We start from the raw sequence: 17,035 nt of genomic DNA on the forward strand, positions 1-17,035 counted from the left end.
GTGTGTGTGTGCTGTCACTCAGTCGTGACTCTTTGTGACCCCATGGACTGTAGCCCACCAGGCTCTTCTGTCCATGGGGTTCTCCAGGCAAGAATACTGGAGTGGGTTGCCATTCCCTTCTCCAGGGGATCTTCCTGACTTAGGGATTGAACCCACGTCTCCTGCATTGGCAGGTGGATGCTTTACCACTAGTGCCACCTGGGAAGCCGATGTCTTACAGTTCAGCTCAATTCTGACCCTTAAGAGCTCAGCCCTTTGAGACTGCTCCACCTTCCCCTACTTTAGGCACCAATCCAAGTTCAGGCTGTCACCTGTGCTTCTGTCTGGCTATAGATCAAAGGTTCCAGATGAGCCCCTCATTGGGTTTGATTAATGTACTAAAGAGGCTCATAGAAGAACTCAGAGAAACATTTTACTTACTTTCTCACCAATTTATTATAAAAGGATATAACTGAAGAGCAGCCAGATAGAAGAGATGCATAAGGCAAGGTGTGGAGAAAGGGGGCTGAGAGGCACTCTCCCCAAATCTCCATGTGTTCACCAACCTGAAAATTCTCTAAAACTTGTCTTTTGGGTTTTAATGGAGGCTTCATTATTCAGGCATAAATGATTAAATCACTAGCTACTGGATTCTCTGTCCAGGCCCGGTCTTCTCTGCAGAGATCTGTCAGGGAAGGGCTGGGAGCAGAGAGGTATGGGGGATGGGAGGCACAGCTCAGTTCAGTTCAGTCACTCAGTCGTGTCCGACTCTTTGCGACCCCAAGGACTGCAGCACGCCAGGCTTCCCTGTCCATCACCAACTCCCAGAGCTTACTCAAAATCATGTCCATTGAGGTGGTTATGCCATCCAACCATCTCATCTTCTGTCGTCCCCTTCTCCTCCTGTCTTCAATCTTTCCCGGCATCAGGGTCTTTTCCATGAGTCAGTTCTTCACATCAGGTGGCCAAAGTATTGGAGTTTCAGCTTCAGCATCAGTCTTTCCAATGAATATTCAGGACTGATTTCCTTTAGGATGGACTAGTTGGATCTCCTTGCAGTCCAAGGGACTCTCAAGAGTCTTCTCCAACACCACAGTTCAAAAGTATTAATTCTTCAGCTCTCAGCTTTCTTTATAGTCCAACTCTCACATCCATACATGACTATTGGAAAAACCATAGCCTTGACTAGACGGACCTTTGTTGGCAAAGTAATGTCTCTGCTTTTTAATATGCTATCTAGGTTTGTCATAACTTTTCTTCCAAGGAGCAAGTGTCCTTTAATTTCATGGCTGCAGTCAGCATCTGCAGTGATTTTGGAGCCCAAGAAAATAAAATCTCTCACTGTTTCCACTGTTTCCCCATTTATTTGCCATGAAGTGATGGGACCAGATGCCCTGATCTTAGTTTTCTGACTGTTGAGTTTTAAGCCAACTTTTTCACTCTCCTCTTTCACTTTCATCAGGAGGCACTGAGAGTTCAAAACTTTCAGTTGGCTTTACAGGCAACCAGACCCTCCTGAGGGGCTTTTCCAAAATTACCTCATTAACATAACAAAACACACCTTGATTGCCCTTAACACTTAGGAAATTCTGAGGATTTTAGGAGGTCTCTGTCAAAACTGAGGGACAAATATGAAATATATATTTATCATAAATCATAATGTCACAGGTGTCTTTTATGGAAAAAACACAAGGTAAATAAAATTAAAAAGTTATTTGGCTGAAGGACTTTTCAGATCCTTTAGTATATGCCAATGGGCATTTAATAACTGTACATAGAAGATTTCGTCAAAATTTTCCAGTATTATTTGCTAATAGAATTTTAATATCTCAAAAAGCCTTTTAAAGTCTAATGTTCACTGAAACCCATGCTCACAACTATTGATATATACTGTCATTCCAGTGGCTGCATAGCATTAAAATGTTAAAAATCACCATGATTCAATTTTTCTCCATAGATTAATGTTCATATTATTCCCACTCTTGCTGTTACAAATATTGTTGAAATAATACTTGTTCTGAAACCTTGTTTCTCTAAGATAAATTGCCTTTTACTTAACCTCTAACTCTTTCCTTAGATTGCGTTCATGGCTTCCCTGGCAACTCACTTTACCAATCAGAACAGTGGGATCATTTTCAGCAGTGTTGAAACCAACATTGGAAACTTCTTTGATGTCATGACCGGGAGATTTGGGGCCCCAGTATCAGGTGAGAGGTAAAAATAAATGAGTGGATTAATCAATCTAGCAACCAAAATGGGGAAGGAAGGAAGGAGGAAAGGAAGGAAGGGAGGGAGGAAGAGAGGGAGGAAGGGAATGAGTTCTCTGTATTTCTGGTTAAAACATACATATATATATAAAACACATACACATATATATATACACACACACATATATGTGTATACACATACATACACACACATGTAAATATACACATATATACACATACATGTGGCTTAGACAATAAAGAATCTGCCTGCCATGCAGGAGACTCAGGTTTGATCCCTAGATCAGGAAGATCCTCTGGAGAAGGAAATGTCAACCTGTTACCGAAAGGGTGGTGGGTGGGGGAGTCTGGCTGCTTGCCACCAATAAACAGGCCAGGGGTGGAAAGGAAAATTAGCTTTATTTCAGATGCCAGCAACTGCCCATCCCCACCCCCACCCCAGGCAACCAATGGGGCAAGAGCTTTTATATACAGAAGGAGAAAGTTACCTGCAGAAACAGCACAGTCAGCTCTGACAGTCATCTTTAGTCATCTGACCAACATCATCTTGATTGTTGTAGGTACAGTTAATCTTCAGTTCCTGGTTTCCCAGGTGGCGCTAGTGGTAAAGAACCTGCCTGCCAATGCAGGAGACATAGGAGATGCGGGTTTGATCCCTGGGTCAGGAAGATCCCCTGGAGGAGAGCATGGCAACTCACGCCAGTATTCTTGCCTGGTGAACTGCATGGATAGAGTAGCTTGGCAGGCTATAGTTCATGGGGTCGCAAACAGTTGGACATTACTAAGAAACTAACACTTTCACTTTTATACATACACATATGTATATGTGTGTGTAAATACATATACACATATGTGTATATATGCTATATATCTATAATATATATATAATTTTTTTCCCTGTTGGATTTCAAAATAAATGAATTAGAATCTGAAAAGACAAAAATATTTTTTAAAATGATGACCATGTTTACTTACATTCTTAACTCTCATTTGAACTGAGAGTTCAGTGAGAGGGCACAGTTATCTCCGACTTGAAAAAACCCTTTAGATTATATTCTCACAATTTAAATATGTTATAACTGAGTTCATTGCAATTTAAACATGTCATAGCTGTGTTCATCCCTTCGCCTGGACCCCCAAGGAGGCTCACATAATTTTTTTAAAACGTTAAAAAAAATTTTTGAGTACTTCTGTACTCAATTCCTATTGCTGCTGAAACAAATTACCACAAACTACGTTTAAAACAACACAAAATTATCCTCTTATAGTTCTGGAGATTGGTAGTTCAGAATGAGTTCAACTGGGCTAAAGTCAAGGTGTGGCCAAAGCTGGTTCCTCTGGAAGCTCTAGTGTCTTGCCTCTTCCAACTTCCAGAGGCTGTCACCAGCCCCACAACATCTCAGGCTCTGCTTCCATTGTCACGTCACTTTGTCTTCTCAGATTCTGAACTCCTTGGCTCTTTCATAGAGATGGTGTGATTACTTTGGGCCTACCTCGACAATCCAGGATAAGCTCCCCATCATAAAACCTTAAATTTAATCATACCCACAAAATCCCTTTTGCCATATAAGGCAACAGTCACAGATTCTGGGGATTTTAGGACGTGAGTATGCATGCCTGCATGCTAAGTCCCTTCAGTTTTTCCCACTCTTTGCAACCCCATGAACCATACCCCACCAAACTCCTCTGCCCGGGGGATTTCCCAGGCAAGAATACAGGAGTAGGTTGCCATGCCCTCCTCCAGGGGATCTTCCCAACCCAGGGATCAAAGCCAGGTCTCTTATATCTACCTTCTGCATGGGCAGGCAGATTCTTTATCACTCGTGCCACCTGGGAAGCCCAGACATGAGCATATGTGGAGTCTATTATTCAGACCCCAACAACTTTCTTACTTCTTGTGCCACAAGCTGCTTCAAGCTCATATTCCATTTTCTTCTGTCCCAGCTCTAGCAATACTCACTTTTCCAAGGAGCCGTGGTTCCTTTTGTTGAGGAGCAGTATTTAGAAGGAGAAGGAAATGGCAACCCACTCCAGTGTTCTTGCCTGGAGAATTCCAGGGACAGGGGAGCCTGGTGGGCTGCTGTCTACGGGGTCACATAGAGTTGGACACGACTGAAGTGACTTAGCAGCAGCAGCAGCAATATTTAGAAACAAAGACCCATGCTAAACATACTCATTGCTCTGAAGATGTCACTTCTTCTGGGTCCTATCCATGGGCAGGGCTGGGAAATACTATAAACTATAAAACATAACTATATTTATTTTTCTATCTATCTATCTTGTATGTTAAAAAACAGAAAGAAACATGAGTTAATTCTGATACCTCTGACTCAAATCCAGCACCACTGGGTTCATCCTAGCATCCTCTTTGTTTCTTTGCAGCTTTTTTTTTTGACAAGGAGAACCCCAACCCTCTTAATCTGTAATATATTTACTTATTTGTTGAACCGCGGTCTATGGGATCACACAGAGTCGGACATGACTGAAGTGACTTAGCAGCAGCAGCAGCAGTATACAAATACAGTAGTTAAAAAATTGCACACCCATGTCCCATGAAAAATAAATTTACCAACTAAGGTGCAATGTTTGTATACATTTTTTTTTCTTTTTATGGTATCTATTCAAAATGCCATCTTTAAAACCCTTGCTGTTGTTGTTTAGTGGCTAAGTTGTCTCCAACTTTTTTGCAACCCCATAGACTGTAGCCCACCTGGCTCATCTGTCCACGGGATTTCCCAGGCAAGAATAATGGAGTGGGTTGCCATTTCCTTCTCTAGGGGATCTTCCTGACTTAGGAATGAAACCCACTAGTGCTGCATTGGCAGGCAGAGCTGAGCCACCTGGGAAGTCCTTAAAACCGATCATCTTTTTTCTTCATGCCATTTAGTTCTGTTACTTCATTGATTTCATAATACAGTTAGATTCATTTGTCGTAATCTTATTTTGAGATTCTCTGATATTCTACTTGAGCTTTTAAAATTCTTCCTGCAGCAAAATGTATTCTTTGTGATGTACAGTTCTACGAGTTTTGACAAGTGCATAGAGGTATGTCTCCATCACTATTGTTTCAAACAGAACAAGCTTTCATCTCCCCATTTCCCTTGTGCTATCTCTTTGTAGTCAACCCCTGACAATGACTGATTGATTTTCCATCCCTAGAGCTCTAAAATATCATATAAATGGAATTGTCATATAGTCTTCTGGTATTAAATAGTAGAATATAAGTCACTTAACAAAATTAATTTAATATTTATTCATGTCTATGTATTAATCAGCAGTGTGTTCCTTTTTCTGATTATGTATTTCACTGAGTGGCGATATTAATTTATCCATTCATGAGTTAAAAAACAATTTAGATTATTGGTGAATTGACCCTTTATCATCATATAATGTTTCTATTTGTCCTTAATAATATTTCTGAGGTCTACTTTGTTTGTTCCCTGGTGGCTCAGCATTAAAGAATCCACCTGCCAACGCCTGCCAAGCAGGAGACATAGGTTCAATCCCTGGGTCAGGAAGATTCCTTGGAGAAGGGAATAACTACCCAGTATTCTTGCCTGGGAAATCCCATAGACAGAAGAGCCTGGCAGGCTACCATCCACAAGGTCTCAAAAGAGTTGGACACGACTTTGCGACTAACAAACAAAAACTGCCGGGGTCCAGCCCCGGTGGATCCAGGGAATTCGAAGGGGAGACGGCTTTGGCGATCAGGATACAATAGAATTAAAGATATAAAGAGTGGTTAAATAAGGATAGCTCAGTGAGAAAATTCAGTGGAGAAAAGAGGCTGAATAACTTGGTTTATGTGGAAAGCTAATAAAATTCCAAGATAAGGAATTTGCGTCACCTACGTAGGCCGCAGGCATCCTCCCGTTCTCCCGAAGGAGAGGAGACACTAAGGCCTCCCCGGTCGGATCTTAGAAGCCCAGGCAAAATTAGTAGGCTTGATGAGTCTCCATGCTACAGATGGGAATTCAGCCAGAAGGTGAGAGAAAGAACGACATGGGGAGACCAAGCTTCGGTGAACAAGGTCCGCACTTTATTTTCCAAAGTAGTTTTTATACCTTAAGTTGTGTATAGAGGATAATGGGGGAAGGGGTAGAGTCATGCAAGGACAGCAGTCCTTGATCCTAATCGAAGCCAGGCTTTCTTCCTGCAAATTTATCATATGCAAAAGTTTAGGTGATTTACATCATCTTCTGGCCAGGAGGCCTGTTAACATTTTATGACTCTTTCTTCAGAAAACTAATTTTTCTCTAAAGGTGATTATTCTAAAGTTAGGCGCCACCCTCTGAAAGCATTAGATAAAGTTGCATTCCTATAGGCCAAAGGTGTGGTGGGCTGTAACAAGAAAAGAATTAACTCAAGGGTTCAAGGTTACAAACATTAAAGCTACTACTTACATTCCTATACACCAATTATATTAATCAATACACTCCCAGGGACACAGTAGGTAAGGGATATGGAAACTTAGCAGCAAACATTGGCCCAACAAGTGAAAAACCCTTCACCAATACAATTTCTAATCAATCTTTTAACTGCTCAAAGGAATCTGTATTCCTTTGTAATCAGTGTAGAACATCTCATGCCTCTCATGGTTGGGAGGCTGTGAATAATCACATGTGGCCAGAAGAACCTGTTCAGGCAGGCTAGAGGACTTCCAAAGGAGTTTGTAGGTTGAAACACTCTTGTCACACCCAGGAACTTTATTAACTGGAGCTGTAAGTTAACTCTTTTTCAGAGAGAGGTGGTGGGGGACAGCCCCCTGTAAATCAGAGGTGTAGGTGAGAACATAAAGCAGTAAAGTAGGCAGACTCTGGTTTTTGGGGTAGATGCTCAAGAATTTCCAGGGGGACTCCTGAGGCTCGATCCCGCCTTTGTGTATGCTGAGCCTCCTTCCTCATGACCTTTGCCACGGGTGGAGTTCCTCACGCTGGCTCCGGGCAAAAAACTACTTTGTTTAATACATTACAGCTTCTTCAGTTTTCTTTTGGATAGTATTATGTATATATGTGTGTATATATATATATATATATATATATAATATGTAATATTATATATATTATTACAAATAAGCCAATGAACTTATTCTATCTTTCTCGCTTTCTTAATTTTTAACTTTTGCCAGTTGAATCATTTGTACATTGTCAAGGTATAAAATAATTGCATTTTAGTTTATCAACATTATCCTCTTCTATAATTTGAACTTATCCTGTAGTTATATATATTCATTGTTCACCATTGGTCATTTTTCCAAAGTTTCCCAAACATCTCTTTATTAGCTAAACTTTGTCCTTTAATTAGAGATTCCCTAATAGCTCAGTTGGTAAAGAATCTGCCTGCAAAGCAGGAGACCCTGGTTCAATTCCTGAGTTAGAAAGATCCCCTTGAGAAGGGTTAGGCTACCCACTCCAGTATTCTTGTCCTTTAATTATTTTCTCAAAAAAGCTTATGACATCAGTATTCTCTAAGACTTTACCTGCTTTAAACTGTTATAACCTTGGCTGCAAATAAAAACGTTAGTTTATATATTTTTTTCTGGTCCTGTTTTCTGGCATTTGGTCTGGAGAACTCAGACATAAATCTGAGCTTTTTCCTCTTATAAATGACTTAATCTTTTTCTTGACTTCCCAAAGAATTCTTTATCTTCAAAGTTTAGTGATTTTTCCAGAAGAAATGTTAATCATTCTGGATCAAATTTTCCTGTTGTGTCTCTTCATTATGTGTATGGAACCCTTCTTTTTGTCCAGGAGAGTTTCTTTGAATTATATCTTAAAATATAAATACAGTTTTTTCTTCTCATTGTTGTACTAAGGTGAGGTGGCATTGGGAGCAGTTTGTCTTGTGTTAGGAAATCAGGCAATAATGGGCTATATTGTCTATAGCATATTTCAGTTATAATAAACCCAATTAAAAGTCAACTAGGTTTTTATCATCATAGACTGGCAGTTCCGAACAATGTCAGATATAAGATATTCTTACGTGCTCACAAACAGTACCCCGTCCATCTTAGTACAACACTTGTTAACTTTTTTAAGAACTCTGATCACACTTTGTTTTGTTTTTAACTTTCCTCTGTCTTCTACATGTATTATTTTCTCTAATTTTTTGGTGTTCTTTACTTCCGTTTCATGTTTGCTTTTTTCCATTGGTGGCACTAGTGGTAAAGAACCCACCTGCCAATGCAGGAGACACGAGATGCAGGTTCCATCTCTGGGTTGGGAAGATCCCTTGGAGGAGGTACAGACAACCCACTCCAGTATTCTTGCCTGGAGAATTCCATGGATAGAGGAGCCTAATGGGCTACAGTCCGTGGGGTTGCAAAGAGTCAGACACGACTGAGCGGCCAACACACACACATCCTGCATAGGCTTAATTGCTTCTTCCTAGGATTAATTCTCCTTTTCTTCTCCCAGTTCCTTCTCTCTTCTGCCTTGTTTCTGTGGTACTATTTTAACCTTTTCTGTGTTTTACATTAGTCTTGTCATCCTGGTTTTCAGTTCTGCCTCTTGTCTGATCATTTCTACCATGGGTTTCCACATTCTGTCTTACAATGTTCTTTCATAGAGGGATTTCCTTCATTAATATACTTTTAAACCCATGATGGAACCTTTGGTTTTATTTTCCATCTCCCACATGACGACATTTCTTCTTGTGGAGTATTCTTTATCTATTGATAATTTTTGTTCTTTTCTACTTTCTAAAATTAACTGATGGTTGATGGGTTTCCTAGATCAGCACTATGCCATAGTTTCTTGAAGAAGGGAAGGGACCTCAGCATACTTCTTGGCTTGGTAATTCAATGTTTCCTCCCTTGCTGCCAGGGGACTCCTCATCTCTCTCTCTCTCTGTCTTTTTTAATATAGAATGCTTCATAAATGTGTATGTCATCCTTGCACAGGGTCCACGTTAATCTTCTCTGTATCGTTCCAATTTTAATATATTAAGTTATATTTTTTTATATTATATTAAGTTATATATTAAATATATATTTAATATATTAAATATAATATATTAAGTGCCTGCCGAAGCGGGCACTCTCCATTTCTTTCAACTACAGCAGCTCTGTGTGTTTTCTGTGTGGCCACACTCTTCTGTCTTCCCAGACTACACTGGGTCTAGAAAAACATGAAGCCAGCCTTGCGCTTGCCAGTTCCTTTGCCTCCTATCTGCTGGCAGATCCCAGGATCCACCATTGCAGAAGGACTTTTCACACTTTCTGTACTTTATCTGGCAAACTTCCTCCCAAACATAACTTTTGCTTTATCCCGGCTCTGCTCAAGGGAGCTTCTTTTCAGCATCAGTACTTCAGAGTGACCCTTCTGTACTGGGGGTTAGGGGAGGGCACTTTCCTGGGAATTGTTTGAGATCTGCTGCCACTTGGCCTCCTCAAAATTCCTTGCCCAACCTCCATGTTGCCTCCGTGTGACTCTGCCTGCTATCACTGACATAGGACAGCACTTAACTGATACTTCAAGTTGATTGATTTTCTTTCCGGTCTCCTAGTTTTGCAGAGCATGGATATTTTTGGTGCTTGTTTTCAATTTTCTTTGTCTCTGTCTATGCCATTGAGAAGGAAAAGAAGAATATTCTGATGGAGGCAGTGGCCATGTTAGATTTGTCACAAATACTTTTAATGTGTGCTTTGATTTATTTTTCTACCCAGCTGAAGTCAGAAATGAGCTGACATATGAAGTGAAAGAAGCAATCTTTCATCACCCTTCAGTTAGCTTTAAACCTTTTTATGTGATTTTCTGCTCTGAAGATTTGTGTTAAATTTTCCTATAACTGTTTTGTTAAACACTTCTAGATATGCCCAATGAGTGGTTCCATTGCTTTCAATGATTTTATAATTGAAGCTCAAGGATTTAGTTGTTTTTTAGAATTTTCTTGGGCTGGACATAATTTGGACAATAACAACCATCATTAGACTCCCACTTTACTGTTTAAACTTTGAATTGATTATAAATGACCATATGAGAGTTATGGGACAGAGAAGGTTGAATTTCACATGAAGATGTAAAAACCAGAGTGAAAATATATTGTCTCTGATTTCAGTATGTTCCCTTGCAGAGAAAAGCCATGTGTGGATGTAATATAGATGCACTTTTATATTTCCAATTCTAGTCATTTCATTTATTTGCCATCTGGTTTCTTAGTGTTTCTAATATACCTCTACATCTATTTTTTTTAATAGCAGTCATCATTTTTCTTCAGGAAAAGTAATATATTTTTTCTGTCATTTTTATTCCCACTTTATCTTCTTGAGGCATTGAAAGTTGTGTGTGTAAGTAATAAGTTTTGTAAAATGCAAAAAACTACACACGTAGAAATTATTTTATTTGAGTCTCTGATTTCTATCTGCCTTTATCTTTCATCTATAGATCCACCTTTAGGCATATGAATGGATGTGGCTTATTTTTATACTGTATCTTTTATTCTCAGCGCATAGAAAATGCAAGCCTGGCTCCAAATTAAGCAAAATCATACATCTCAATGGACATGAGTTTGGGTGAACTCCGGGAGTTGGTGATGGACAGGGAAGCCTGGTGTGCTGCAATCTATGGGGTCACAAAGAGTCAGATACGACTTAGCGACTAAACTGAACTGAACTGATAACATCTGTATGTGGTTCAACTTGACTCAGAGGCAGATGGATCAACATGGTAGCCTTATAGCTTCTCTTTTACTTGATTGCACCTTTGGAAAACAGCATAGAACTGTGTGGTGCTTTTTTTTTTTTTTCCTTCCAGGTGTTTCTGGGTTTTTCTTTCACAAAGTATACTATGGTCTGATTGTGTTCCTCCAAAACTCACATACTGAAAACCTGATGCCCAAGATGATGGGGTTAGGCATCACAATGAACTCTCATAAATGGAATTAGTGCCCTCAGAGAAGAGACCCCACAGAGTCTATGGGGTCCATTCTGCTATGAGAGGACACAACCAGAACTCAGTGACCTGAAAGAGGGCCCTAACCTGGTCTTGGAATTTCAGCCTTCAGAAATTTATTTCCTGTGAGAAATAAATGTGTTGCTATTTCTAAGCTACTAAGTCTGTCTGGGGCTTCCCAAGTGGTGCAGTGGCAGAATCCACCTGCCAGTGCAGGAGATGCAAGAGACCCGGGTTCAATCCTTGGGTTGGGAAGACCCTCTGGAGGAGGAAATGGCAACCCACTCCAATATTCTTGCCTGGGGAATCCCATGGACAGAGGACCCTGGTGGGCTACAGTCCATGGAGTCACAAAGAGTCAGAGCAACTGAGCACGAGCTGTCTGTTGTATTTGGTTATAGCAGCTCAAATACATTAAGGCAAGGCTATTAGTTTAAACATGTAACATGGAAATCAGTAAGAATGTGCTACTTTATGTTCATTCATCTTTCTAAAATGCACTCTCAAAACCAAGATCATTTGAAGTTAGGAAGATTTTCCTTTTCATTCATCTCTCTACTATTGGATTCCTCTTAATCTTTCAGTAAAAGTATTTTCTAAACTGGTATTTAAAGTGAATCAGGTATATTAAGTTGCTTTCAATTAGCAACCCTAGGCCCTTACGAGAAAACTAACATATTTTAAAGTGTGTTGGTCTTTTTTAAATGAAAAGTGTTCATATTTTTAGTAGTAAGGTCACGCTGCTCAGACAAAGTTCAATCTATTTATTGTACATAATTTCACCTACTTACAGTGAATAACATGAGAAATCGCTGCAGTCATTAGAAGTGATGAACGTTTCTCTGTGCCATATGACTTCCTTATCTTTGGTTAATGGTAGTGCTGTCCTTGGGTCATTTTGTCAGGCCGCAGGAGGCCATGGGTACCTTCATGCTGGGCTCTCTACTGTGTTCATATATGTTCTGAGGAAGGTGCTGCTGATGGTTACTCTAAACCTAAGGGACAGGCTTTTATACCTTATTCTATGCACTGAGAAAGTCTCATAAAAATTTAAAGGAGTTTGAAGGTGCAAGCAGATAAATGGATACTCATAGGAATAAAGGCCAAGAAGAACCTACATAACAGGAATTCCCCAGTGGTCCAGTGGCTAAGACTCTGTGCTCCCAGTTCAGGGGCCTGAGGTCCAATCCCTGGTCAGGGAACTAGATCCCACATGGCACAACAAAGAGTTCTCATGCTGAAACTAAAGATCTCACATGCCGCAATGAAGACTGAAGATCCTGAGTGCCGTAACTAAGACCAAGGACAGCCAAAAAAAAAAAAAAAAAAAACACGAAAAACACGAGCTTCCCTGATAGCTCAGATGGTAAAGAATCTCTTTTCAATATAAGAGACCCAGTTTCAATTGCTGGGAAGGGAAGATTCCCTGGAGAAGGAAATGGCCTGGAGAATTCCATGGACAGAAGAGCCTGGTGAGCTACAGTCCATGTGGTTGCAAAGAGTCAGACAGAACCAAGCAAAAAAAAAAAGGAAAGAAAGAACCTACATACCACTTAGAATAGCAATAAATGAAATGTGAAGTCCAGTGACATGAATGTGAGGTCCCAGTCCTCAGTGTTCAATAGTTAACATAAGTGTGGATTCATATCTGCCTCTTCCAGGTGTGTACTTCTTCACCTTCAGCATGATGAAGCATGAGGATGTGGAGGAAGTGTATGTATACCTCATGCACAATGGCAACACGGTCTTCAGCATGTACAGGTAAGTGGTCTTTCCTAGCGTAGGTATGCACGCTGCCATTGTTTGCTCAAAGGATAGCCAATGTCAGGACGTGAATAGGATTCAACAGAGACCAGCACAAACTTTGTTATCCAGAGCTCCCATACACAAGTACATGGTCAGATTACCGTTACTCTTTGTGGGGCAGTGAATCTGATAAACTTGAAAACATGCAGGTTGATAAGAGGTCTTAAGTTGATTACTAGCAACGCTCATCATAACTAATTATTTGCATTCTTTTCTTAACTCTTTCTTTCCTTCTCTCTCAGGCTTTCCTTCTCTCTCAGGCTTTCCTTCTCCTTTCCTACTCTCTGCTCCGTTTGCCTAGAGTTTAGCTCTCTTGATGGCCTTCTCTATCATCCCTGGAGCTGGCAGATTAAGAGCTGGGAACCAGTCTCCCTCTTTAGGCTGTGTTGCAATTCTGATGTTTATCTTAGCAACCTGGCCCTAAGGCTCCTTGGAGAAAAGTCCATATAAAAAAGAAAAAATGCACTTTGCTCTGATGTAAGCTTAAGATGTCGGAGAAGGCAATGGCGCCCCACTCTAGTACTCTTGCCTGGAAAATCCCACGGATGGAGGAGCCTGGTAGGCTGCAGTCCATGGGGTCGCTAAGAGTCGGATACGACTGAGTGACTTCACTGAGTGACTTCACTTTCACTTTTCATTTTCATGCATTGGAAAAGGAAATGGCAACCCACTCCAGTGTTCTTGCCTAGAGAATCCCAGGGACGGGGGAGCCTGGTGGGCTGCCATCTATGGGGTCGCACAGAGTTGGACACGACTGAAGTGACTTAGCAGCTTAGCAGCAAGCTTAAGTTGTAGAGAAGAGGCAGAGAGCCAACACCTTTCCCATAATTAAAGAAATGGGTGTTGAGAAACTGTGAAAAACTTTATGTTTGCTTTTTTTTATTTTTGATGATTTGTGGGGATTGCCATCTTTTTTTTCTTTTGGAACCTGGCCTCTAGTAAGATAGTATATTTGAAAAGCCAAAAGAGAAAAGATGAGTTAGATAGGTGAAACTGCTACAACAAAGAGATCCAGAAGACTGTGGCTTGAACATATTAGAATTCTATTTTTCTTGGCTGGCTCCAGGTTGGGGAGCAATGGGGTTGAAAGAGAGGAGGAGAATGTGTGGAAGTTGGATGGAGGATTGCTCCAACAGGTTTCTGAGGGATGTGGGCTGGTAAAAGCTTTTCTGCCATCTGTAAAACTGACTCCCAAATTTGCACTGGTCATTATCATTGCCATAGTCAGAAGGTGGAAAGAACAACAAGCTTTGATGCATCAGACATTCTACTCCAAGTCACCACATTTTCCCAGATGGTTTTCTCTAACATGACAGGGATCTCCAGCTTTGAAGCCCACAATATCTATTTCCTCATTGCTCCATCCCTGACCATGAGCTGATGCAACATGTTTTAGTTTGGGTTAGGGCAGCACACTTCTTTAGATACAAATTCTATTGTTAGTTAAGGTGGATTGAACTGCTCTAACATTGACCCAAGGGCTTGAACATGATAGAAATTCCTTTTCTTTTCATGCCACAATCTTCAAGCACTCAGGTTTCAACAAAAGGTTTCCAAGTTCATTCTGGTCATTGTCATTAGCATTCCACACAGTCGTAATGAGGAAGGATCAAGGGGGATGGTTTGTGGGAGTTTTACTGGCCAGTTCTATAAGTGGCACAAGTAATTTCTGCTCATGTGTCATTTAGAGAATTTAATCCAGATTATACCTAAATGTATGGGACTCTGGGAGAGAGCGGGGATAGATTTTGGTTAAGATCTGACTGTTCTCTTCAAAGACTAAGTAGTTGGTGCATTTTCTTTTTCCTTTTAGCTATGAAACAAAGGGGAAATCAGATACATCCAGCAACCATGCAGTGCTGAAGCTGGCCAAAGGGGATGAGGTGTGGCTGAGAATGGGCAATGGCGCTCTTCATGGGGACCACCAGCGCTTCTCTACCTTTGCAGGCTTTCTGCTCTTCGAAACTAAGTAAAACTATCAATAGACCAGCTCCACTACGGGGAAGACTTATCGCTGAGATGGTGTTGTCATGATCCAAGGGACTTTAGAGTTGATGGCTCTACATGTTGTATTTAAAAACATTTTTATTGGTTACATTGCTAATCACAGTACAGGTACATCAAAAATGTGGGATGACTCAGGGGCTCAGAAGAATAAACCACAAAACAGTCTTCCCAAGAGACCTTGACTAATATACCCAGCAACCTTTATTGCTCTTTTCTAGGCACCTATAAGGGAATTCCCCTCCTCATACAGGTTAGAAATGATTGTTCCCATCAGAAAAGTCATTTGCAAAGAGTTTTGGCTGCTCTAATAACAGCTTTCAGGAACCCTTGAGGTTTGGGGTTCCTTATTCTTTGGAGCATTTCAGAGAATAGGGTGCAGTGATTACGGTGGGGACAAGAAAAGAATAGGGGGCACTTGCCTGGATCAAGGTAAGAGAAATATTTGTAAAGTCTAAACTGGGGAGTAACACTTTGATCCAGTGGGTCAATATTCATGAATAAAGTAGATATTTTTTAGTAATTTCAGATAGCTTTTAGATAGCAGAAGTATTCACAATGCTCACAAATAATTGACTCCTTTTTAATAAGAATACTGCTATAATTAAATCTTGACTTCTAATAGCATTTATTTTTGGAAATAGAATTTTCCTATGATCCAAAATTGGACTTATTGGGTCAGATTATCAGATGGACCCTTTTTCCATTGGGTTTCTTGCATAACAATAGAGCTCTGTTGACTCTGGCCTGCAGTGAGTGCAGGTTCATATTGTGCAAATGTAATCACCTACTTTTCTGTCCACTTAGAAATTAGCCTAATATTCTTTACACACACTGGCGTGGAGTATTTAAGAATTGTAAACCCAGTCATATGCAGTCAAACTGATGTGTACAAAATATAAGGGCATTTCACTCAGCAGACATATCATAAAATTGCTTAAGCTTTTTTAAAAATAGAAAATAATATGGGAATTTCCTGGTGGTCCAAAGGTTAGGACTCAGTGCTTTCATTGCCAGGCCTGAGTTCAATCCCTGGTCAGGGAACTAAGATCCCACAAGCTGCATAGTAGGGCCAAATTTTCTTTAAAATCTGTGTATTTTAAAAAGTTATATGACTTCTTTGATTACCATATTTAATCCATTTTCATGGAGCAGCCATTCAGCTAGACTTCTGCCTATTCCTTTCCCAAAATCAATTCTGAAAGGATTACATTTGCCACGAAAACTATACTCATGAGAATGTGCCATAAATTCTGATGATAGAACCCCAAATGAGTTAACTTTAAGCAAAGAATTATTGGAATATGAATTTACCTTGATGTTGAATCATATTTAAAATGCACTACAGAGATGTCCATCTAACAAATATTACATAATGAATTCCCTTAGAAGTAACAAACCCTTAAATTTATTTTCTGTTACAATTTGAATATTCACAAAGGCTTTTTAACTGTAAATTTACTTGTATTTGATTACCCCCCTATAGCTAGAAATGGAAATAATGAATGAGAGCTACCCTGTTAGCTAATTTAATGTGTTCCACATTCATGTCAGTCTTTGACTCTTTCCTTTTGATCTTCAAATATTTTGAAATTCTTCCTGAATCCATATGCAATGCTATTTTAAAGTGAAATGGATATTAGCTCTAAGGTGCTTGACAGTAATGTCTTTGTGATTTTGTGTATATTTTCCCTGTCCCACCTCACCCTGGTATGGGGTCATGGGGTTGAAGTTTATTTTTACCAAATTTCAAAACTTTCCTTGAAGTGCATTGCCAATAGGTAACTGAATGTTGCATGTTTTCCAGAAGGACTTTATATCTAAAGAGCATGCATTACTAATAAAGTGATTTAGAGTAAGATATTGACCTGGCTTTAAATAAAACTGAGGTAAGAAAAATGTAATAAGTATTACATGGAAATAAATCCACTTTTGTTAAATGTACTATTTTAGAATGTTTTTAATTAAGTTGAATAATCATGTAATTATAAGTCACTATAGCATTTGGTCCCATCACTTCATGGGAAATAGATGGGGAAACAGTGGAAACAGTGTCAGACTTTATTTTTCTGGGCTCCAAAATCACTGCAGATGGTGACTGCAGCCATGAAATTAAAAGACGCTTACTCC

The 17,035-nt window shown here is 39.9% G+C and overlaps 1 protein-coding gene across 3 annotated transcripts in view; it reads left to right on the plus strand.

The window, feature by feature from the left end:
* C1QTNF3 (C1q and tumor necrosis factor related protein 3) overlaps positions 1-16,843 on the plus strand; it is a 32,501-nt gene extending 15,658 nt beyond the window's left edge. For 2 of the 3 annotated variants that reach the window (XM_010853824.1, XM_010853825.1), the window contains exons 4-6: positions 2,057-2,186; positions 12,757-12,856; positions 14,715-16,843. In XM_010853824.1, coding sequence (XP_010852126.1) covers positions 2,057-2,186; positions 12,757-12,856; positions 14,715-14,874 — 390 coding nt within the window. In that variant the 3' untranslated portion in view covers positions 14,875-16,843. The remainder of the gene's footprint in view (positions 1-2,056; positions 2,187-12,756; positions 12,857-14,714) is intronic. The other variant, XM_010853826.1, reaches the window with a different exon arrangement.
* Positions 16,844-17,035: the final 192 nt, after the last annotated feature.

Source organism: Bison bison, unplaced genomic scaffold (genome assembly GCF_000754665.1).
Source record: "Bison bison bison isolate TAMUID 2011002044 unplaced genomic scaffold, Bison_UMD1.0 scf7180017864331, whole genome shotgun sequence".
Classification (NCBI taxonomy): Eukaryota; Metazoa; Chordata; class Mammalia; order Artiodactyla; family Bovidae; genus Bison; species Bison bison.